The following is a 25,906-nucleotide window of genomic DNA, read 5'->3' on the forward strand; positions in this document are numbered from 1 at the left end:
TACCTATCGCCTTGTAGGACATACCAGCAGAATTCATGCCAATAATTTGCCTTCTTTGCGCCTCGGATATCCGTCTTCTTGCCATTCTTACTTAAAATGATCTTGCATTCAGAAATTCGGGACTTAAATACGGATTTGATGCACGAGAAAATAGTGCATATTGGACGTGAAGAAGGGAGCAAGTTGCACGTGGGGAAAAAAACGTGCCTGATTTAAATGTCACACCTGAACGCTCACATCCTTTTAATTAGGTTTGAAATTATGAACATTGCTCAACATCATGAAAATTAAACCTTATTTTCAATAAGCAATCCTGAAAAATATTTGGGGGTGCTTAACTTTTTTCCAGGTGTATATAATACAAAGGTCAGCTTTACACTTTTCATGCTATGATATAGAGGGGTTTACCAGTTTACATACTACTACACAACATCAAAAGTTATTTACCACTTTACATGGTACTGTACAAACAGCACTGACTAACTTTACATGTTCCTATTTAGTACAAAGGTCTATTTACTACTTTACGAAGTACTATTTAACCCTTTACATAGTACTATATAACAGCTAGGTCTATTTACCACTTTACACAGTATTATTTAACACAAAGGTCTAATTCACTACACACAATACTATATAAGAGACAGGACTATTTAACACTTTACATACTGCTATATACTAGGAAGGTCTATTTACCATTTTACATACTACTATATAACAGCAAGGTCTATTTAACATTTTACATACTACTATATAACAGCTAGGTCTATTTACCACTTAACACAGTACTATTTAACACAAAGGTCTATTTACCACTTTACATACTACTGTAAAACACTAAGGTATGCTTACCACTTTCTAAGCTACAATATAATAGCAAGGTGTATTTATCACATTACTTACTACTGTATCACAGCAAGGTCTATTTAACATTTTACACGCTAACATAAAATATCACATAAAGATGTACAGAAATAAACTGTTTAACTACCAACATCTATTTACCACTTTACATGCTACTATATAAACAAGATATATTTATGAATTTACATGCTACTATGTAACAGCAAGGTCTGTTTAGCTCTTTAAATACTACTATGTAACAGCAAGGTCTGTTTAGCACTTTAAATACTACTATACAACAACAAGGTCTATTTAGCTCTTTAAATACTACTATATAATGGCAAGGTCTATTAAACACTTTACATACTACTATATAACAACAAGGTATATTTAGCATTTTACATACTACTATATAACAAGGTATATTTAGCACTTTACATACTACTATAGAACAACAAGTTATATTTAGCACTTTACATATTACTATAGAACAACAAGTTATATTTAGCACTTTACATATTACTACATAACAGCAAGGTATATTTAGCACTTTACATACTACTATATAACAACAAGGTATATTTAGCATTTTACATACTACTATATAACAACAAGGTATATTTAGCATTTTACATACTACTATATAACAATAAGGTACATTAAAAACTTTACATACTACTATATAATGGCAAGATATTAGGTCATCAAGAAATTAATGTTACGTTTTGGAACACTTTCACTTACCACCCCCAAAAACCGTACATCACGTATAATAGTTAAACGAACTGCCTAAACGGCACGTTAGTGTAGCCTATATAATGTGTATAGTTTAGTATACTCTAATCCCTTTTAGTGATGGCACACGACAAGACACACATTTGGCATGTAATGCTGTTTGAATACAGGAAGGGAAACAATGCTTCTGTAGCCACAAAGAATATCAAAGAAGTTTATGGAAATGATTTGAACATTTTTAAGTGTCAATGATGGTTTAGCAAATTTGGTTCAGGTGACTTTAGCCTTAAAAACTGTGATGGCAGGGGCCGGCATTGATATTGATGCTCTGAAGATGCTTGTTGAGTCTAACCCAAGGCAACACATTCATGAAATGGCCCTGAAATTGCATGTCTCTCATGAAACAATACGTAAACATCTAAGAAATATGGAAAAACTTCTTAAAGAAGATGTTTGGGTGCCTCACAAACTCTCTGATGATCAGTTTCCAACATGTGAATGTTGTTTCATCTCTTCTGGTGAGTAATGCAAATGAACCATTTTTGGACAGAATTTTAAGTGCCAAAAACAATGGCTCAGTCCTAGACAAAAACCACTTCTGACCCAAAAACCTGGACTCCATTTGCAGAAAATGATGCTTTGCATTTGGTGGGACATCAAAGGAGTAATTCACTTCGTACTCCTCAATACACAGCGAACTGTCAATAGTGAGCAACTGGAAAGTTTAAATCAAGCCCTTCATCAGAAACACCCTTCATTCGTCAATTGGAAAGGTGTTCTTCTTCTCCACAACAATTCATGTCCACATGTGGCACATTTGATGCAACACAAGATTATAGAGTTGGGTTGGGAAGGTCTCCCCCACCCACCATACTCTCCGGATATGGCATCATTAGATTACCATCTTTTTCCTTCACTGCAACACCTTCTTAAAGAGAAAATGTATGCAAATGTGGGTGTTAAAGAAGACATCAACATATTTTTTGCTTCAAAGCCAAGTGATTTCTTTAATCAGGGCATTAACAACCTGATTGTAAGATGGAAAAGCATCATCGATAAGAATGGAGACTATTTCATTTAATAAATGCTTTGTTTTGATGTACAAGTTACTTGGGTTTTTTCATCTAAAAAAAGTGACATTAATTTCTTGACAACCTAATATATTTACCACTATATAACAGCAAGGTATATTTACCACTTTATATGCTACTATATATACATTGAGGCCTATTTGCCACTTTACAAAATACTTATCGACTATTTAAACACACACCTTAAAAGACCATTAATTTCCTCAATTATGTGACGTAGCTTGTAGTAGGCATCTTGAGGAGGAAGTTTAAGCTCAAGAACAAGCCGATCAATTTTGTTGATGCACAATGTTATTGCCATTCGCTCCTGTACAGCATGTTTAACAAGACGTTCTGTATTTAATGAAACCTACAAGAAAAACAAAAAGTAATTTTACATCAAGTAGAATGTATTTTTACAATGTGAGATCACAAAAATGTTCATGAAATAAGGCAAAATACTCTTAACAGATTATACAAATGTAACAAGTGGAAAAAAAAAAGAAAGAAAAATATTCATTCATAACTCAAATTAAATACTGTCAACCTCTGGCTATATATATACTAACAAAACACTCAAAGGAATTATCATTCTATTTGAATTTATAGATATAAAATGTAAATTATAGTATACAAAAAATAAACCACAAAAATAAGGACATGAATTACAAATTATTGTTTAAATAATAATTTTAAACATTTGGTCACTGAATTTACAAACAGTTCTGTTATCACAAGAACAGCATACACAGTTTAGGAATACAAAGAAAGCCTATTCAATAAACACCTGATATAATGATTAGTAGACAATTTCAATTTTTGTATTCCACAACAGATAATTTATAAGTATATATTTGACGGAGATGTGCTGATATTACCAGAACTGCAGAATGACTGAAACAAAAAATGCACATAAAAAAACAGAAACTTTAACACTACAATTACTTGTTCAGTCAACCAAGTAAAACATTTATGTAGAAATATTAATCCTCTGAAATTGGGTTTGGTCAAACTGTATATCATGATTTCTTACAAATGTTCTGAGTTTACATGCTACAGTGTAAACATCTATTTATGAATTTACATGCTACTATGTAACAGCATAGGATCCTTGGAGAGGAAGGAATCTGATTCAATGACAATGATTTCAAAAAACTAGAGACTGTGATGAAGTTCTCCAGGGAATTTGCTAAAAATTGGTCCAGATTAGTTTTCACTAATCTTCACAAATCCCCAGGGTGCCTCAATAAACATTTGGAAGTTTAAAATTCTGATGGCTCAAATCTTTATTGTATATTCTTCTTATGCTTATTCAATTCAAACAATGTACATATATAAAATGGCTAAATGGCTACTTAATTATTTCTAATTGTAATCATGCCATGCTTTAAATAAAAATATTACCCTTATTCATAATGGTAAAACATTGTTATTATTTAATTATCTATATATCTGATTTACAGAAGATTGGTGTGTGTTTAATGCATATTTAAAAACAAACATAATGGCAACTATGTGGTGGTATTTAGATGACATTAGTAATTCATTTGCAAAGTAAGATATATCCAGATTAGTTAAAAATAATAATAATTTGTGACAAAAAACATTTTTTGAAAAAATGGTAAAAACATAACAGAGTAATTCTGTGTTTGCAAAAGTTATGAAGTTTTAGAGCATCTGTTTATGATTTAATTTTATTTGTATAGGATTGGAAGTTACAGGGGGCCTGTAATATTTAATCAATCTAATGTAATTGATTAATAAGCCCATCAATTAATTGATTAACAAATATTACTAATCACCCAGCTTTAGACTAAAGATGGATAACTTTCTTTTCATATTATTCACATCTCAAGTACTGAAAAATAACAGATCACTTTTATTCAGACTGTTCTGTTCACATCTCAACTAATGAATAGCAATTAAAACAAATTATGAGTGAAAGCAAAGAATAATATGTTATAATATGTCAACCACACTACTTCTTCCATATCCAGTGCCAATGAGGCCTTTTGCCCAATGTCAGAGTAGTGGTAGCCTATGTGCTATACATATCATCAATCTAAGAGAACAGAGACGATTAACCCTTTTCAGCCTGGTATTTAAAGTTTTAAAAAGTAAAAACATTTAGCAATATTTAAAGGCTCTTATGCTAAAGTTAGAAAGCAAGAAAAATTATGACAGTTATAGGACATTATTTGTTTTGTGCGTATTTTATTATTTTGTGTTTTTAGGTGCATTATTTAAGTAAATAAAAATAATTTATTGTATCATTATTATACAAAAGTAGGCTTCAATTTCATCAGCAGCTGACAGCAAAAAACAAGAAGTCAGTGTAAGTGATATATTTCTCGTTTTTCATGCTATATTTATTATTAAAAAATAATTAAAATGTAAAAATTAGAAACTAGTTGGGTTAAATAAAATTAGATTAAGTAAGAAAATGACAGACAATAATAATACTATAAAAATTTCTTCACAAGATATTGCTTGTGCTATATGTAATTAAATACAGTAATATGAGCTACCTGTTTGCTGAGTGGTTTACAATTTGTGTGGTAGTATTATTAGTTAAACATGGGTCAAAAAGCAATAAAACAATAAAAGTATAAACAGCTATATATTGTTAATAATTTTAAGCTATTGAGGATAAACAATTGTAGTTTCCTGTTACAATTTGCAGTCATTCTAGAAAGAAAAAAAGGGAATTTAGATTTATTTTGTATTTTTTATGATTACAAAGTCAGTCAAATGGACTTAATGCATACAGAGTTAGGGTAGAGAAAATAACAGATAAACTATAAGGTTTTAGAGATTATGAAAATGAAATTTGACAGTTTTCAGATGAAGAAAAGTATTTTTAATCATAACATGAAAATCACTTTGCACTCGGAGCAGTCAATACTCTGACTTCATATATTCACAGACAAATGTTTACTAAAAATATGTAATTACAAAATTTGGTTTTCTTCTATGTAAAAGATATGCAATGTTTGCTGAAAGCTTGCCCAATTTCATGAAGATACACAAAACATATTAAAAGTTATAGTATGGAAACTCTGATGGTCACTTTGGGGTTATGAACTTAGTCGAATCAACTGAGCCCATAGCAAGAAGGTTAACGTTATTTCACATAAAGAAATTTTATAAAATCAAAACTGTTAGCCCTAGTTTTCAATTTTTGCCCTATTGATTAATTATTAGAGATGGTGTATATTGGTAAATTTGACTCCACAGATACAACTCTTTTCAATGTATGAAAGAAACTCAGAAATGTGCAAACTGTGCACAAGATTTTTGCTTATTTGTTGCTCAAATAATTTGAAACTGTAAAGAACTGTAAAATCTAGCTTTGCAAATGTTTTTTTAATTAATGACTATCAAGTTTCTGAGGCAAGTAAAATTCTAAATATATCATCTGAATTCTGGGATTATTTTCTTTCATGTAATCTATTTGCCACAGCTATCCCTTAATTCCTTGCATAAATACACTAGATTGTAAAGATGTACAATTTCTTACAATGTCATGAAGGGCTTCTATCTTTTAAGTTACTAATGGTTTTCTGTTATTTGTATACCACAAAAAGGCACTAAATTAATTTATCAAGTTTCCACCAGTGTTTATTCAGTTTAATGAAATGGTTGCTTTGGCAGTTAAATTGCCATACACAATAACTCCAGCTTTTGTAACTTTGTATGAAGCCCCTCAGGTGAAGTTACAGGTTATGACAGTCATCATTTTGAACAAATTTACATAACTTACTAAAAAAAAGGACCTAGATAAGTTTTATATGTAAGATACAGTAAAATAAATACTTTCTCTTTATATTTGTTTTAATGCTTTAGACAAGAGGTTCCCAAATTGTGGCCTACCATACATCTTCAGGTGGTCCACAGAATAATTTCATCATTACAAAAAAGTGTTCATAGGTTCCGTGGGAAACTCAACACTTAAGATCTTAAAAATTCAGCTATATTAGCAGAAAGGACATGTATAGATTAAGTGCAGAAGTCTAAAACTCTATGTTATATGTTTTTTGAGTTAGAATGGGAAAATGTATTCTTTACTTCAGAGTTTTCACACATTTTAAAATTGCCTTTGCCTGCTGGTTTCTCTACAAAAGAAGAAGAATGCTTGTTGGAGCTTTCTTGCAACAGAACATTAAAGTAAGAGTTTAAAGAAACCCAATATTACATAACACTGGAGAGTACTTAGAACTTGCACACAAAGCAGTTTGTTTTCTATACTAGTTACTACTATATGTTGTACTTGTCAGAATTTTAATCATTTGCAGCCCTGAAGTCCAAATAAAGAGGCAAGATGAATCTGACAAGAGGCTAAAGCTGATGACTTTTTTTTGTTTGTTTGTTGTGAATTACAAAAACTACACAACAGGCTAACTGTGCTCTTCTCACCATGAGTATTTAAACTAAATTTTTAGTGTTACAAGTCCTCAGCTGAGCAAAGGGTGGCAAAGCTGGTGAACATTATATCCAATATTATAGAATTCTGCTCAACTAAACAGGTGCATCCATCACATTAATACACAGAAAGGTAAGTCTGTGGTTAATATTATAGTAATATTTAAGTGTTTGTTTTATTAAATTACACTGTTATTAAATGGCTCACTAACACCTCCCCCCAAAAAAAATTCATGAAGTCTGAGAATAAACAGTTTAGGAACCAATGCTTTAGATGATATTTCATTGCATAATTTCTTTCAACAAAGTGGCCTAGCACATGATGTCATTAGGCTTATCAAAGTATATACATGAAAACTGGCTTTCAAGTTAAGGTTATGGGGGTCACATGCAGCAGTATACCTGTCATGTTTATGTTAACCCTTTAAAAGGTTAATGAATTTAAAACTTCTTAATGAAATGAAAGTTAATGAACTGAAAGATTATATATGAAGTTAGTGTTTAATTTAATTAAGTGCAAGTAATTGAAGAGTGTCTTAGTGAAGCAATAAGCGTGAAAATATGTAAATATTAGTCTTTGAAAAAGTAGGTCAAAAACTCTGCTTGATCATCACAATTAATTCTATGTATATGTTCTTGTTACTTACTCCTTCTGCAGCATCTACAAAAATCACCACCCCATCACATAACCTCATGGCTGCTGTAACTTCATCAGAAAAATTAACATGGCCTGAAAAGTAAATATTACAGAATGATCATACAGTACATTCAAAAACAAATCAGAGTTTAAAATATGAGTCCCACAACTCTAGTAGTTTGACCTGTATGTAAACAAAATTATAAATTAGTCTAAGTTGAGATTTTTGAAACATTTATACTTGTTTCAGAAAATATTTGAGAAGCCTTTTAAATAAAACTAGTTTTCTATCATCTTGAAACTTGCACTGTGTTAGGTTATTATCAGCTGATTACACAAGAATTTCTATCAAAATATACAGCAATTGGTCAAAATACATAAATTAACAAGTACCTTTCTTCAAGAAACAAAAAAATATTACTTGTTCAAATCACTATCAAACAGATAGAACTACTTCCAACTTACTGTTACCACACAAAAACACTAATGTATTTAATTCAATATTTATAACAGTTTTAGTCTAATGTTCTTAGTAGATGTCCAAGTTCAGATGCTGGAAACATGGCAAAATGTGATTATGCTAATACAAGAAAAGTGTAGAGAAAGCTAATAATGCATACACTCTACATCTTCACTTGTATTTTTAGCTATATGGTTAAAAATAGTGGAAGTTAAATATTCTGTTGGTTAGCTTATCATTTCAACAATTTTGTTACTTTCTATAAAAACATTAGTCATAATGCACTGCATGTTAAGACTGCACAATGCAATTCATGCATATTAGATACAAAAATACATAATTGATCTGATTTTTCTGAAAGTGAGGTTTTAAGGTACTAAAATGTACTAGAATTTTAATGCTTGCTATTAGTTCTGGATTACTCAATGTTATTGATAAATATAAGCAGATAAATATGAAAAGTAATAAAAGTAAAACAAACAAGTCACTAAACTCAACACAGGATTATTAATGATGACAAGCAAAACTAGACATTTAGATACAGAAACATTATACTAAACAAAGTGAATATTAATCAGTGGTCCATCATTGCCTTGTATTACTGTTTGTTTTTGAATAATTTCTTAACTAATCTAACTTTTTAAATAGCTACTAATATACTAGTTTAGTACATATAGCTAAAAATAAAGTAAGTAAAGAATTGTAAGAGGTTTCCCTATTTATATGTATCAGCCACAGCTCTTCTACAATATAATAAAAATTGGGACAAGAAAAGATGGTGTGGGGGGGGGTAATATTTAGGAGTACAAAAATCTCCTGACTCAACTACAATAATTATATGGTACATTGACTGAGAGAGTCATCAAAAATAACTCTGAAACTAAAGATTGGGGATATTCACAGTTTTCAAAGTGTACAAACTACAGCAAAAGTTTGACATAAAATATCAGTTTGTCTATCTTGATAGGATTTATTGGAAAAAGCAAGTACTGCCAGTGTTAACACATCCAATTTTTACTTGTTATACACTTCTTATGAAATCAAATAAAAAGGTATTTAACTGTTGGGTAGATATCACAAGCTTACACATTTAGTGAATAGCTACTTTAAACCAGTTTTTGTTTGTGTAATGTAATATTGGGTGGATATATGAAGCTTACACAATTAGTGAATAGCTACTTTAAACCAGTTTTTGTTTGTGTAATGTAATATTGGGTGGATATATGAAGCTTACACAATTAGTGAATAGCTACTTTAAACCAGTTTTTGTTTGTGTAATGTAATGATGGGTAGATACAATGATGTTTACATAATCAGTGAATAGCTATTTTAAACCCATTTAATATCTCATAATTTTGAAACCGTATACATAATAATCACAACCTACAGTGATGGTTTTTCCCTGAACAATTTTATATCCTCTCACTAGTTGAGAACTGACAATATTTAAATGGGTTAATTTTTATGAAAGTATTCATAAGAAGTTATATTTTTCTAAATATTCATTAAAGTACAATAATTTTATTTTCCCTATAGCAAATAATTTTTATAAAAGTGTTACTTTATACGATATTCATTAAGAAACACAACTTGATAAAGCCTAGTGTCCAACACTCCGGATAATAATGATTTAATTGGCAAGAAAATGTGTTTCATTAAAATATTAAAACTCATTATTAATGACTTAGTAAAAGCCACATACCTGGAGTGTCAAAAATATTCATCAAATATGACTTTCCTTTTAAATCCTGCATCACAAGAGTCACTGGAGTAGCTTTGATACTGACTCCTCGCTGGAAAATTGCTAAGAAATATTTATCTAGTAATGGTGGATTTAAACAATGTTAAAATTCTAACACAGAAAAATTAAGTAGGTAGTGGTTTATTTTTTATAAATCTAATAATTCTAAAAGAAAGAAATTTTAAAAAATCCAGAAAATAGCTAAAATGCAATTGAAAAAAAGTTATCAAATAAAAACAACATTTTGTCCCTGTTAACATGACATCATCAGATGATTTTTAAAATATTTGTAAGGTGTGTGAAATCTCCAACACCTATAAATCAAATAAAAAATTTACTGGTAGCAATTTATTTAAAATGTAATAATTGTAATTAATAAAAATAATACAACATTTACACCATAAGTGTTGCCAAAACATATAGCAAAATAAACATCAATATGCATGTGTATCTGTTCCTTATACATTTCCACTCTACATATTTTGATCAATCAGCACCAAACTTGAGACAGTAATACAGGATGACATGTCGAAGGTGATGAAGGGGGCATTTGGACAAACCCCCACATATAATTTCATATTGATAGAATTTTTAAAAACAGTATGTCATTCTTTTCAGTATTGGTACCTTTATTTTTCATGCACTTTTAATGTTTATTATGTTAAGAAAAAACAGAAGCCTAATTTCCTATCCTTTGTTAAAAACATGTTTTTGTTTCACCCTTCCATCAGACGAGTACTCCAACAAGTAAATGATAAAGAATTAACCTTTCATTATGCCAAAAATGTTTTTGTGTTTTCTACCCTTAATAGAGATTTGAAATATCTGAAATCTGAATTGCCCACCAGCATGGTCAAATTTGCACTAGTTTCCAGGCTATGAGGGAGTAAAACTCAAATCCCAAAATCCCACCCAACACATGGTATTTGGCTACAAATTACACCATCGTTCCTCAGTTCTATAAAGCCATTTTCTCTGTGGTTTTCACAGGTTCTGTTGATACAGATGGCCAAGGAAGGCTCAAAAGAGCTTCCTTGCCACTGTAAGATAACTAAGTGTGAAGAAAAACACTTCTTCTATTTCATGCAACAGTATCACAGTCTGGCCAACCTCCCCCAAACTCTGGCCAAATACTACTTAGAGGTGCGTTCTTTTGGCTATAAAGGGAAACAGATCATAATCTTTATCAGAGTACAATTTTTTTTCTAATTTGAATACTGAACACTGTGACACCACTGTGTAGCCTACCAAATCCACTTTATTTGGTCTCACTGACTTGCAGACTGGGTGTTAAAAAAGTTAATTCTAAGAAAAATATATTTTTATCTGATAGTTGCTTATTTTAAAAAGTTAGTTCTAAAACAAAGAAATATTAACCTTGTAGAAGATGATTTAAAAATATTAACAATTGTAATAACAAATATTTCTCTGTAATGATTTATTTAAAAAAAAAATTACTTCTTGCTCAGTATTTAAAGTGTCTGTATAACAAAGCTGAAAGAAAAATGCATTTTTACCTCTATTCATATAGTGTCCATAGGAAGAAGTTGAAAGAAAAAGGGAACTTACCTCTTGCTCAGTATATAAGGTGTCTGTATAACGAAGCTGAAAAAACACCAAAATTAAATCAGTAAGAGCTGAGCTGGCCTATCAATAAAAACAGCTGACTTAGAAGGATGCAAGATTAGGTCTGAAATTCCACATTTACACGAAAGTAGCTAAAAATGTAGTTGTGGAAATGTCATTTTAAATATTATGAATTTTTTATGCTTTATGAAATCGTAAATTAATAAATAGTGAAATGTACAGAAAAGGAGAAAAACACATTCACTTACATTTTTCCCTTCTTTAACACACAGGTCTGGATGGGTCTGTTCAATTAAACAGTCAACAAAGGATGTCTGAAATGTTCGAGTGAATACAGTAAAAAACAAAATAAATTTAATATCCAAAGAATACACCTATATGACAAGAAAGGTCACAATGGCTAGTTTTAAAACCATTTTTCAGGCTGATAAAGATCTAATGAACTTCGACTTCATTTTTTATATACAACTCTGTACAAAAAGCAGAACAAAAATAACAAGGGAGAAAACCAGAGTACAATCAAAATAATTATGGAACAAAAGCACTCTTGTCAACACACTTAATTGTTATACTCAATTTCTGTATTTTCAATGAAAGGAATATTAAAATTAAAATAAATCTGCTTTGATTAAGCACTAGGAGTTATGGCAAAAAGAAATAAACACTGCTAGTTTATCAGTAAGTTAATATCTGTCCATTTTTGGATTATTTTATTCGCATTTTGATTTATGGCAAAACTACTACAGTGATCTGTTGCAGTCCCTAATTTTTGTATTACAACCACAAAACAAAATGCAGCCAGTTAACAGCATCCTATCACCCATTCTAATAGATTGTTATAACACTCACACAGCTAAAAACACAGGGAATATTTTGTGGTATTGCATACATTCATACCCAGCTTTAAAACTCATATCTCTACCACAGGGCTCTGAATTACATTTCTGATAATTTTAAATCAGGATCTATATCTTTCATACTTTACCATGGTGCCTGTGGGCAGGTGACTGCAGCAATGTTTCTGATGAGATAACATCTATTAAGTTCTGGATCATTTTAAATCAATGGCTATCTTTCTTACCTTTCTATGGTGCAGGTTAGCTATTAAACCATTGATTCTGATGAGATAATATCCGTGAAATCTGAATCCTTTTAAATCAATATATATTAGATATGAAAATATCTTTCCTACCTTTCCATGGTGCAGATGGCCTACTAAAGCAATGTTTCTGATGAGATCTGTATTATCCATGAGGTCAGCCAGAAACCTAAATCAAAAGCTTACCATTATTATATTAAATTATTACACAAAAACAATCAATTTAAAAAAACCTTTAATCCATTTGATTTCTCACTATGAAATACTGGTGATTTAGATATAGATTTAGATTTTACATATCCTTTAACTCCCTTGCAATGGGGTCAGTTGATCCAATCTAGTTTGTGACCCCAAATTGACAAGCTTTCAGTAAACATTACAAGTATTTGTAGACAAAAAGCTACACAAAGCTACATCAATCTTCTCTCTACTAAAAGATTTTAACGCTCAGTTCACCAGTCTATATACCCCACAAATTTCACACCCCTTTTGAACATGTATATAGCAAATGACCATCCTCCACCAAATAGTACAACACCATCTATATTGGCAACTAGTTCTCTCTAATTTTCCCACTCAATCCTCACTTTTGAGAATTGGGATGATCTAAAATGAATAAAACTGGCAGTGGGGAGGAAGGGCGAGAAGTGTGTGAGAAGTGGTAAGTACCTATCAGAAATATATTTTCAGTGTAAGAAAATGTTAACAACTGATACAGTCTTACATCTCACACAAAGCTAGAATCCCACACTGAAAAGATGAAGAGGCCAGTGTAGGCTACTAACAGTGAAACCAAGTGGAAAGTGGCCACTTAGAAATAACTAGTGTGCTCAGAGACGAAAACAAAACACACATGCAGGGCCCCCATACTACTTCTGAAACAGGTACACTCTTCCCCCATAAGAGCGGAAAAACAAAGATGTGCACAAGCTTAATTAATTCTGAGAGGTGTAATGCATAGTAAGACACAGCAAGTTTGAATCATCCTCCATCGCACAAACCAGACTTGAAAACAGCCAGCTCCTGTAGATGAAGAACCACTCTATGAAATAAAAACCTGAGGTCAACTCGATACCCACATGAGAAGAAATAGCAAGTTAAGGGACAGTTAGCTGAAACATAATGATAGAGAAAAACTGTCCTCAGCATTAGAAAGTTGAGAATCATCCACATGAAAACAAAATTAAAGTAACATACACATTGTGGCTAGGGCATGTGGATCAAGTAATATATATATATATATATATAAATATACATATACATTCATACATACACCAACCCCAACCATATGTAAATAGTGTCATACGTCAAGCAAGCAGAATTACGAAGAGAAAGTTGGCATTCGGCCAAAACCAGACAACTACTCAAAACTACCGTAGGAGCAAGAGGTAAAAGAAACCAAACCCAGCATTACAGGGTGGTGTTGTTGTGTCAGGTATTTATAGGGTCAGATTCTTCACAGTATGTGTCTGTGACTTGTTGGTGATCAACTTCAACAATAAACAAACAGCACACAATCCACTTGTTTTAAAACAATATATTCAAAGCAAGTCAAATGTAACTACAAAAAAATTCATTACACTATTCTTTACCACAGTTGAATCTAGAGTTTTAAATAATTCTCTTTTTCATCAGAAGTCCACACAGGCTGGTTCAATTATATTAGAACCCAACTGACAAGACAAATTATTCTTCTCTATCTCTGTTGTTAGTGTACAAGCTGTGAAACTCACTTCAAAATCACCTCTATTATTACAGTTGTATCCAGAGCTTTAAATTACTCTCCTTTTCATCAAAGTCCATACAAGCTGGTTCAATTACTTTAGAACCCAGCTGACTAGACAGATTCTTCTTCTCTCTCTCTCTCTCTCTGTTGTTACAGTACAAGCTGTGAAACTCACTTCAAAATCACCACTATAACTGTTGGTTACCACAGTTGTATCCAGAGCTTTAAATAATTGTCTTCTTTTCATCAATGTCCACACAGGTGGGTTCAATTACTTCAGAACACCCTTTGACAAGAAAAATTCTTCTTCATCTCTGTTATTACAATACAAACTACGAAACTTTATAAGTTACCCGTTATGGTTAAACTTACAATCACACAGTCTAACTTCACTTTTTTCCTCTCTGTATCTGCACATATTTATAACACATAACAGAAAAATCTAGGAATATCTAGCTCTCTAATAACAACAATATTAATCATAATGAGAAAAACTTAGAAGCTTAGAGTAAGATGACATCAACAATATTACAAGAGCCTAGTACAATAATTAAACTACATTCACAATGTATGATTCATACAGAATTATGTAACAAAACTTGTCATAACTGTCGCTTTTAAAATAATTAACTTCAACACTCTTGTTCTCAAAACTAAATAATCATTAAATATTAAATAACTAAATAAACAAAATAATAACTCTTAAATGAAATAGTGTTGTCTATCCAACATGTTGCCTCAACTCAACCGGAAGAACGGGGCAATACTTGTAACCAGTATTAAGAATACAAATTGTAACTCAGCCAACCATAAATGCAGGGAGAATACATTTACGAGAAGGATGTGGAACTTTTGCTCAACTGTAGAAACTGTGTATGTACATCCTGTTGCTGGTATTACAAGGCAGACGAAATCCCCCAAACTCAACCGTAGGAGCAGGAACAGGGAAGGAAACCTCCTACAACCAGAATTAACTAGAAAGGGGGGAGGCATTACTGCACTCAACCATTGGAACAGGTCAGTGTCATCCTGAACCCGGTATTAGGAGGAGGATCCTGTATAGATTGATCCTGCTCCAACCGGCATTCGGTCCAACTTGGAATAAGCATCCAGGTGAAAGGGAAGGAGGGAACCCAGCTTTACCCTCTTTTCACTGAATGGATAAATATGTGGTTGTGTTGTAAATTAAATTTATACTTCATACTCAGGAAGAAGCCTCCTTGGTGCACCATCTCAGTGACTGGGAACTGGTAAGAACTCCCATGCTCTATTTGGAGAAAAAAAAAAGAGGGGGTAAATACAACGGATAATTCAAAAGAATGTCACACTGGTGAAAGTGCAATGGGTGTTCACAATTTGTTATTTTGAAAAGCAAACCATTCCCTGATTCATGCAATCAAAGGGTCAGCAAGGATGAGCAGAAATCTCCTTTTGCTTTACTCCATGACTAACAATCCATCATTGAGTTAAACTTATGAATGTCTAGAGACACATAAGTATATACAGTAGAACCCAGTGCAGTGGGAAATATATGTCCCAACCGCAATGAATGGATTAATGGCACAGTGCCAGTTAATTGAGGTTCTATTGCACCACTAGGCATGCCACTAGTGGTTTTGCAGATCATCTCATCTCTACAGTGACTATTATAGCTCCACTGGTATATATTGCACGTCTGAGTGAAAGCATACCTGACCAGGCAAAACTCGCCACAGAATCGAATCCTATTAGTAGCAGTAAGTATGGTTGGCTGAAAATAAAACATAAATGAAATGTTGTGAAAAGACATAAAAGTCAAATTCGAAGGATGTGTGTAGAAACGCCATAGAAGGGAGACAATATCCATCAGAGAAAGATACAGCCAGATAGTGCAGATAATAAACAATGAAGGAATAGGGAGTAGTCCACACTCCAGCCTGAACAACTTCTTTTAACGGATGGCAACCTTCTATGGATAAGTCTGAATACACCAGCCTAAGGAGTTGACAAACCAGTTAATGTGACAAGGGATAGATCCTGGAAAACAGAAGGGTCAGGAATGTGAACCTCAAAAGGAGCCAGTACATGCCACAAAACACATCAGGGAAAGAACCTGACAAAGAAGCTAACACGGATTGAAATAGGAGTACAGGTGGGAGATGGAATGTAAAGAAGTATGTGTGAAAGCCAAAAGACCTTCCCAGACAACAGGGGTCTTAGGGAGGAAGAACAAGTATAGATATAAGATGACATAAAAGGAATGGCAGAGGATTCTGGTAAATTAATAGCACTAGAGGGGCACTCAGTAAAGTGCATACTTCCACCATGCAGCATTGATCGTATTTGGCCCTTGAAAAATACAACAATGTGTCCGTATGTCTGTCTTTATCAATGGGCATGGACCATTTTTAGCAGGACAATGAGAAATAATATTCTACAGCCACCAAGTTTAATCAAAATCCTATCATTTTTGATTGAATTATAAAGCAAAAATTTATCTCCATGTTAACTGATAGGGATTTTTTGGATTTTTGTGACCTTGCTGTAACTTTGACATTTGACCTTCTTAAAACTAATCATTTCTAAGTTGGGTCATAGTCCAAATGTATACCAACTTCTGTATTAAATCCATTCAGCTGTTTTCATGAAATATTACTGACAAACAAACATACACATACACACAGGTGAAAACATAACCTCCATCATCTTTGGTGGTGGTGACAATAAAAAATATCCAATTAATAACGTCCACGAGCAGGAGGAAAAGAAAACATAATATACCACATACCTGATTAACCAGCTGTAAAAAAAATAAATTGTGTCGCGTGTAACAGACCAAAATAAGAAGGTGCTGGAAAAAAATTAATCCAATTTTCTTCTCCTTGATTGTATTCATCCTCAGAAACATTGTCATGTTGAAAATGAGAAGAAATTCCTGACCAAATGTAGGAATTTAGCTCCCTGCAAATTAAGGCCTGTAACTCCTCAGCAGATAAAGTCAAACCTGATGCCTGGATAGTTGTACCAGAAGTATTGTCTAATGTGATAGGAACAGCCATTGTCGATACATTGAATCCCAAAGTCATTCTAAGTTACCGTATAATTCGTCAACAATAAATCAAATGCAAAAAAAAAAAAATGTAAACAACTGAATGCAAACACAGTAAAAGAAAACTGGTATAAAAGGTATTGAAATGTCAATGAAGTATAATGATAGTCCCATGCAAACAAACACACATCTAAACAATGCTGTGCCAATCAAGAAAGTTAGGATTGAACAGGTAAATCAGATGGAGCTAGCTGCATTAATATAGGTGGCACAATACTATTGGTGGAGGGTGGTCACATACTATATACATGTTCAAAAGTGGTGAGAAATTTGTGGGGTTATAGACTGGTGCACCAAGTGTTAAAATTGTTTAGCAATGCTTAGGGGCAGAAAGAAGAACAAGATAGTTTTGTGTGAAAGAAGGTAAACTTGTATTGGACTTACCTTTTTTTCTTCTAGAATGACTGCAAATTGTAACAGGAAATTACAGTTGTTTATCCTAAATAGCTTAAAGAGCATAACAGTATAAATATTATCTACTTAAATTTTATTGTTTTATTACCCTTTGAACTGTGTCTAATAATCCCATCATACAAGTTGTAAATCACTCAGCAAATGTCTATCTGAAGTTAATGTATTGAATTGCAAAATGCATGAGCTATTCGCAAGCACACCTCATGTATAATCTTTATCATGATTACTTTTATATTAATAACTAGAGAATACACATGAAAAACAAGAAATATATTACTTACCTGTGTCTTCTTTTTTGTGATTGACTGTGAACTACTACACTAAAGGAATTTTTTTATTTAATTAAATAATGCACCTAATAACATTGAATAATAATATATAAAAAGCAGACAATGTCCTATAACTATCATAATTTTCCTGACTTTCTAACTATGGGATAAGAGTCATTAAAAAAAGCTTATATATCATGTAATTGATTTAGGTATGGACATTAAATTTTACAAACCATTTTTTCTCCATGTTGTTTGGGTATATATGCAACAAGGTAATTAATGGCTCTGCTGGAAGTCGACAGTGGATTTCCAATGGGAATAAAGTTTGAGCTGGAAGCAAAATAGACAATTCTCTGTACAGAAAACATTTGATAGATTAAAACTTTGTCTTTCTATTAGTTATAAATAATACAGTATAAAACGTCTGAGAGAACTATTGGCAATTTGTGAAACAGAGGATGTGACAGGTGGGTGCGGCAAGTGGGTCTGATTTTCTAGTTTATGGCTCTGTAAACAAATAAGAATGCAGGCTATAAAAATTATGATTTGTCTGAGAAATATCTATATTATAATGAGTAATTTACTTTACATACTGTACTTCTTGAAGGGGTGGTAAATAAATTAGAGACGAGGGAAGACCTAGAGAGCAAATCTCACTATTCTCATACTAGGGGAACTGAGGACTTTTTAAAATATTTCCTTATAAAATTAAGAACTTACAACTTAAGTAATATTAAAATTTAATTTACAAACTATATTTTGATGCCAAGTTTATTCATATACAATGATAATAAAGTAGTTTAATTAAATATTGAATGTAACTCTAAAAAGTTGTGGCATGCACACTTTGACACATCTAGAGTGAGAGGGTTAATCCACTGGTGTTATGATCTTTAAAGAGGACCATGAAATCTTGGTGATTTAGTTTCAATAGATGTAATATATAGCCATTAATTCACTGGTGGTATGGTTTTGAAAAAAAAGCATGAAATGTTGGTAATTTATTCTAAATAGATGCTTTACATAACTCTCAATCCAGGAGTTATGATTACAGATTATAACTCTCCTTTAATTGTCTTATGCAGCATATATTATCATGGTGATAAAATGGTTTGTGATATTAATAAGCATGCTTGTGGTTTTTAAAATTACTTAAAACTTTACGATTTAAAATTTATAAACCATGAAAACTAAAATCAAGCATCAGTTACTGCTTAAATTAGGATGAATCATTTATCAAACCAAGTTACAGACCAATTTGCCATGCAAATTAGCAAAATCAAAATTGGTACTCAAACTTCTCTAACTCAGATTACACAAGACCAGTTTATGAGAAATTAAACTCCTGAATTTCTACAAATATATTAAAATATATGAAAAGTTTTTGAGCATGTACGCTAATATTTTAATAGAAATTTCAGATTAAATATAAATTCAAAATAATTATCTTTACTTCCATCATCAATGTATGAAAATGCTTAAAGTTGTAAGAAGATGCATCTAACTTCTAAATTACATAATGACACAAATCTTATTTTAAGTAAAATTTTTACTGAACTTGAAGTTTTAAAGTAAATGTAACAGTATTGTGATCTTTACTTCTGGTACCTGAACTAAAAAACAATTTGTAAAGAGTACTTTCAACTCTTACAGACAATGCACAATGTTATGATGAAATAACATTGGCAGCTATAATTTAATGACTATTTTTCAATAACTACAGACAATTTGATATGAGACCACACAATGTAATGCTTGGTAGTTATAATGCAATGAGTATTTTTCAGTTTTTACATACAATTTGATATGATACTACTTAATCTTATGATAAGATACTATTGGTAGTAGATAATGTATGAAGAATTTTTAAATTCTTACGAAAAATCTGATAATGGACCACACAACTTACACTAATATACTGCTGGTGGCAGCTATAATGTAGAGAGTTCTTTTAGTTCTTATATATAATCTGATATAGCACTGTACATACTACAATAAAGTACTGTTAGTGGCAGCTATAATGTAACAAGTATTTTTCAGTTCTTACAAACAATCTGATATGACACTACACGCTGTTACAAAAAAATTATATTGGCAGAATAAGTGGTATAAGTACTTTTTAGTTCTTATGTACAATTTAACCCTTTTGCTTCACGTAGGTCAAAATGGATGTAATTACCTTTTAGAGTAACATTTAAAATTTAATTAAACCACTTTACTATCAATGTATACAAATAAACTTGAAATCAAAACACACTTAATAAATCAAATTTTAATGTAAATTTTAAGTTTTTAATTTCATAAACAAACATTTAAATAAATCTTTAATCTCCCCTAGAAAGATAATTGTGATATTTGTTCTCTAGCTCTTCACAATTTTCTAATTTATTTACTACTCCTCTCTAAAGTATGTAAATTACTCATTTTAATATAGATATTACAAAGGCAAAGCAAAATTTTTATAGCTTTCAATCTTATTTGTTCACGGATTCAAACTAAAAAATCAGACCCACTTGCCATGTCCACTTGTCACACCCTATCTTTCACAAACAGCCAATAATTCTCTTCGACATTTCCTATCACTTATACCCAATAGAAAGGCCACTTTTTAATCTATCAAATAATGTACAACGTTACATTGTTTTCAGTACAGAGTATTGTCAAGTTCATCTTCAATTTGAAATTTTTTCTTGCAGTCTTCAGATCGAGGAGCTAAGGGAATTATTTTAAGCCCCTCTTGTCTTACTTAGAAAGCCAGTTGAATTATGATAGTTACAGGACATTTTTTCCTTTACATGTTACAATTTTTTTTTTGTATCTTAGGTGCATTATTTAGGTAAATAAAAATAAGTTAGTCTACCAGTACATTATAAAGAAAGGTATGCTTAAATTTCATCAGTAACTGACAAAAAAAAAAGAGAGAGATCAAACATAAGTACTATATTTTTTGTTTTACATACATATTTTTTAGCTATTGTTATAAAAGCAACTAAGATGTAAAAAATCAGAAACTTATTAGATTAGATAAAGTTTAATTTTGTAAAATAATGAAAAATAATAGAAATTCTTCAGGAGGTATGCTCATGAGCAGCTTATACATTACATAATTCATTATCGCAACTTGAACTGAAGTGCACGTTCACTGGGTGACTTGCAAATTGTGTGGCATGATTATTAAAATATCTTTATTGTACTACTTCAGAGATAACTAAGTTCTTTTATTTCCTTTTTTGCTTAAAAATGTATTTCTTTTATATTAATAATATGAGAAATGTCAAAATATCCAATATATATGAAACTCCATAAATTGCTGATATATTTATTTTTTATGTATCACAATAAAATATTGTTAAATGTTACCTAATCCAAACTGTACATACTATAATTTACCTACTAAATTTAACCCTACGTGCACAGGTGGGGTAAAAGTGGACAGCCATGATCTTTTACAGAGTGGTATTAAATATGGATTTTATTATGTATTTGATGTCAGAGTTATCAACTATACATTTTACGCTACTGATTTAGCAATAGTTCATGGCAGAGAAAAGTAAATATCAGATACAATATAATAGAAATACTAAAAGAAGTTGTAGAAATGCAATTCAGAGGTTCTAGAGGTTATGCAAATGGAATATGGAAAGTGTATAATGGACAAAAGTATTTCATATAAAAGTAAATCACCTTGCACTCCAACTTGTCAAAGTATGAGTCAGACTGATGGCAGAAATTCAGACATATCTTGAGTACCAATACATTTTTAACACATTTGATTTTTCGTGTACAACAGACTGGTACATATTATTAAAAGCTTGCTATGTTTCACCTGGGTAAACATAGTAAATGCAGAATTATAGTCAATGTTCCTTCTCCAATATAGGGTCAGTCCAATGAAACAACCTCATACATGTTCAGTTAAATAACTTTATTCAACAACTTTTGATTACATGTTCCAGCATCTACATTTATAAACTAGACAAGATAAACATGTTAGGGCTATAGTGTTGACCTTTTAAAGTTTGGAACACATTACTGAACAAAGGTTTGAACCTTCAATAGTATTAATTTGCAAAATGTATGGAAGACCTCACCATAACTACCATTTGACATTTGATTGAAAATCTTTTTATTTTACAGGTAATACATATATATGAAATATTCACATGTAGTTTACAAAATATAGAGTATTAATCATGTTTTTATATTTTAAATAACAAAAAATGGACACTGTTTATGTACATGTATTTGATGCTACGTAAAATACTTATATAGCTACATACTGTAAACTTGCATTGCAAAAGCACCCTAATGTGGCCAATTAGAAAACTGCAACTATCTTAATTCAATAGTCACCATTCTAGGTAGATTAATAGCCAGTCTTTTAAGCATAAAACTGTTAATTAATTTAAGATAATAATAAATAAACAGTAATGCAAAATAGAATAACACTAAAAGTCTGATTAGAAATTAAATTTGGAGACCTTCAACAAAAACTTACAAAAGTGTGTTACTATCAGTCACATTTATTTTTTAAAGATTGTTTATTAATTCAACATATACCTCGGAGAGAGGGAAGTTTAGTTACACCTGCACTTCTTAATCAGCATTAAAATTATCATATATTTTATGTTTAATATATATTCTAGTATACCATTTCTCTTACATCTTGTACATGAGGTATTCAGTACATTTTATTGAAGCGATGCAATTCCTTCACCATGCTTGTCTGCTCCACTGCATGTGTTTTGGTGTCATTTCTTTTTAATACAACTTTTGTTTAGGTATTAGACATTATAAAAATTGAAAGATTAAATTTTCCAAGTGTGTGAGACTTAACAGTGATTACTATTTATACACTGTCAAACAGTTTCTCTTAATACGAGAAAAAAAAATCAGACACTGCTTGAATGCTACCTGACAAACTTTTGAATGTCTAGAACTATCTTCTTTCTTTAGTGCTAACACCTCTATATGTCTAAAACTGACAAATCTTGTGTCATTATAGTATATTGGCACTTGTGTATAAAGTTAAAATCATAAATAATATTCAACGTTAAACTTAATCAGTGCTATAGGCTTAAATCAAATGTTACTGTTTCATTTCACGGAAAGCTACTCACGGGCTATCTGCACTAGCTATCCCTAATTTTGAATTGACAAACTAGAGGGAAGGCAGCTAGTAAAACATCACCCACCATCAACTCTTGGGCTACTCTTCAACAACAAATGGTGAAATTGACCATTACATTATAATGTCTCCCATAGCTGATAGGGTGATCATGTCAGGCAACTGGTTTTGATTCCAAGATCTACAGATTGTGAGATGAGTGCCCTAACTGCTAGGCCATCTAGACCAAATCATATCAGATGTCAAACAGTAGCTTTCTTAGAGATATGTTGGTGCTAAGAGTTTTATATACCTAAAATGTTAGTGTATATACATAACTTACTCTAAGTTGTACACTGTATTTGGAAAGTCCTGTTCCACATGGGAGAATTTCTTCTTTTTCACTGGAGCAATGATAGGTTCTGTAAAAAAATTAGCTTCATAAAATTAACTGTTTAAAAGCAAGTTAACAGGTAAGAATTTGATGATGATACAAGTATCACAACAAACTTTTTTTAAATATTAGCAGACATAATTTCACTTTTCATATACTTTATTATTCCAATTAGCATATATCAAATAAAAATACAATACTTTCTCCCAAAAAAAGGTGGTTAAAATTGTATAATAATAATAATACTTAAATTATCATAAATAAATAAATAATCTTAATTATGAGATACAGGCAAACAACAAAAAGCTTCAATGACAATGCTATCCCAGGTCACCAGACATGTATCCTCACTGCCAGTGGTGTTTTTGGCCCTTAATTGTTGTGATGTTTAGTAACCTATTTGATTACCAACTAGTTACTAATTTTTGTCACCAGTTACCAGTTAGTTTTTTGTTGCAACTGCTAATCTGCTGTTGTCTTCAGGAAAGTCCTGAAATACAATTTGTGTGGCAGGTGTTGGAACTCCAACCTAGATCTTGTTAGAAATGTAGGTGTTATCCACTCATACAAGCTCCCACACCAAGTGAAAACAGAAGGCAAAGTGTAAGATAAATATCAAATGATAATTGGTAACTAACAAAAAAAAATTGCTGACATAAGTGATAGTACAGACCACTAAACATAATAATAATTGGTTCCTTGCCATTAAGTTCTTAAATAACAAATTTCTCAGCATAGTGTAAATGGGGTTTTCATCTTGTCAATGGTATAGAATATATTTCAAGATCTAATTAAGCAAAAGTTTTGCAAATATACCATAATTTATTACTTACAAAACTTAAAACAATCACCTGTAACAGTGATTAAGCATTGAAGAGAAAGCTTATCCTTGGCAGTTTTAAAAATGTTTAAAAAATGCATTTCATTATGGATACAATTATGAGAGCAAACAAATATTGGATAAGTGTTCAAATGAATTTACAGTATTAATTTTTTTATTAGAGCCTATGTCAGATTTTAATGGTTTATGGTAAGTTTTGACAATTTCATCATTCATAATAGTATGAAGAGATCATAACTCCATACAAAAATTTAAACCAGACATGGAGATGATAGCCAATCAATATGCAAGACCATACAAATTTAGTCTCACTTTTCAGTATTTTCTAACACTATAGGGAAGATATACTTCAGTTGGAAGAAAATTACCCAATTCTCATGAAATGTCTTTCAAAAATAAAAGTACTGGATGAAATTGTTTGAAATTTAATAAAAACATTTCTAAAAAATATGTAGTTTCAGAAAAATAAAATATCTAATTATATTTTTTTCTATTTCTAATAAAAAGTCATTATTTTATGTAGTTATTTGCACTCAGACCCTGAATAGTTCACATGCAAGATGATTTTTTCATATGAAGTGTAAAAATCTATTATTGTATCTTACAGTTTTCACATTTCATTTGTATAATCTCTAGAACCTCATAAATGAATATCAAAAGTTTTATGGTAAATGTTCATATTTTATTTTCCATTTTCACTTGTTATATCACTAAATATCTCTTATCATCAACATACAGTGCAATAAAATGTTTAAAACTAACAAATAGAAATATGCACATACCATTCAACTCTTTATAGAAGTTAACAAGAATAATTGTCTTTTTCACATATGCATAATTTTGCATCTTTATCTTTTTAGTTATAGTTTATTTTTAATTTTGCTTTCAAATTCTTTGTCATTATTTATATCGATACGTCAACTGATGCCCACAGGCCTTTATGAAATTATTTCGACAGACTCCTCGTGCAGAGACGTGTTTCCTAAACAAGATGGCATATATAAGTGCCATCTTGTTTATAAGACTTTCACAATCTAGGCAACAAGTTAAACATACAAAAATCATTAAACTGTTCAAATACGATTTTTAAAACACAAAGGATACACAATTAACTAAAATATAAAAGACCTAAATACAGCTTAACTGTCTCTCTAGCTATAGTATATTTAGGAAAGAAACCACTGTAAGTACTTTAGTCGATCAAGCAGACAACAATACTACAGACAGTTACATCTACTTGAACAGGAAAACAGTGTACCAATATCAAATTAACCATTGGTGTAGTATAGTGTACACTGAGCTCTTTCTAACTCCTATATATGCTTGTGTCAACTAAATATATGTATAATGTAAAAAACTCGCATTATATAAAACAATAATTATTTTTTACACAATTCTAAAAATGAGACTGTTCCCAGTCTCAAAATTACAATAAAATATAAATAACTTACTGTACTGGATAAAAAACAT

At 31.2% G+C, this 25,906-nt stretch overlaps 1 protein-coding gene across 1 annotated transcript in view; it reads right to left on the reverse strand.

Annotated features, from left to right (window-relative positions):
• LOC106465512 (116 kDa U5 small nuclear ribonucleoprotein component-like) overlaps positions 1-25,906 on the reverse strand; it is a 122,113-nt gene that overhangs the window by 52,528 nt on the left and 43,679 nt on the right. Inside the window, 7 exon segments of the mRNA XM_013925738.2 lie at positions 2,852-3,018; positions 7,718-7,800; positions 9,870-9,960; positions 11,478-11,513; positions 11,744-11,809; positions 12,688-12,763; positions 23,545-23,623. Of these exon segments, the coding sequence (XP_013781192.1) occupies positions 2,852-3,018; positions 7,718-7,800; positions 9,870-9,960; positions 11,478-11,513; positions 11,744-11,809; positions 12,688-12,763; positions 23,545-23,623 (598 nt within the window).

This window comes from Limulus polyphemus, unplaced genomic scaffold (assembly GCF_000517525.1).
Source record: "Limulus polyphemus unplaced genomic scaffold, Limulus_polyphemus-2.1.2 Scaffold1968, whole genome shotgun sequence".
Taxonomy (NCBI): Eukaryota; Metazoa; Arthropoda; class Merostomata; order Xiphosura; family Limulidae; genus Limulus; species Limulus polyphemus.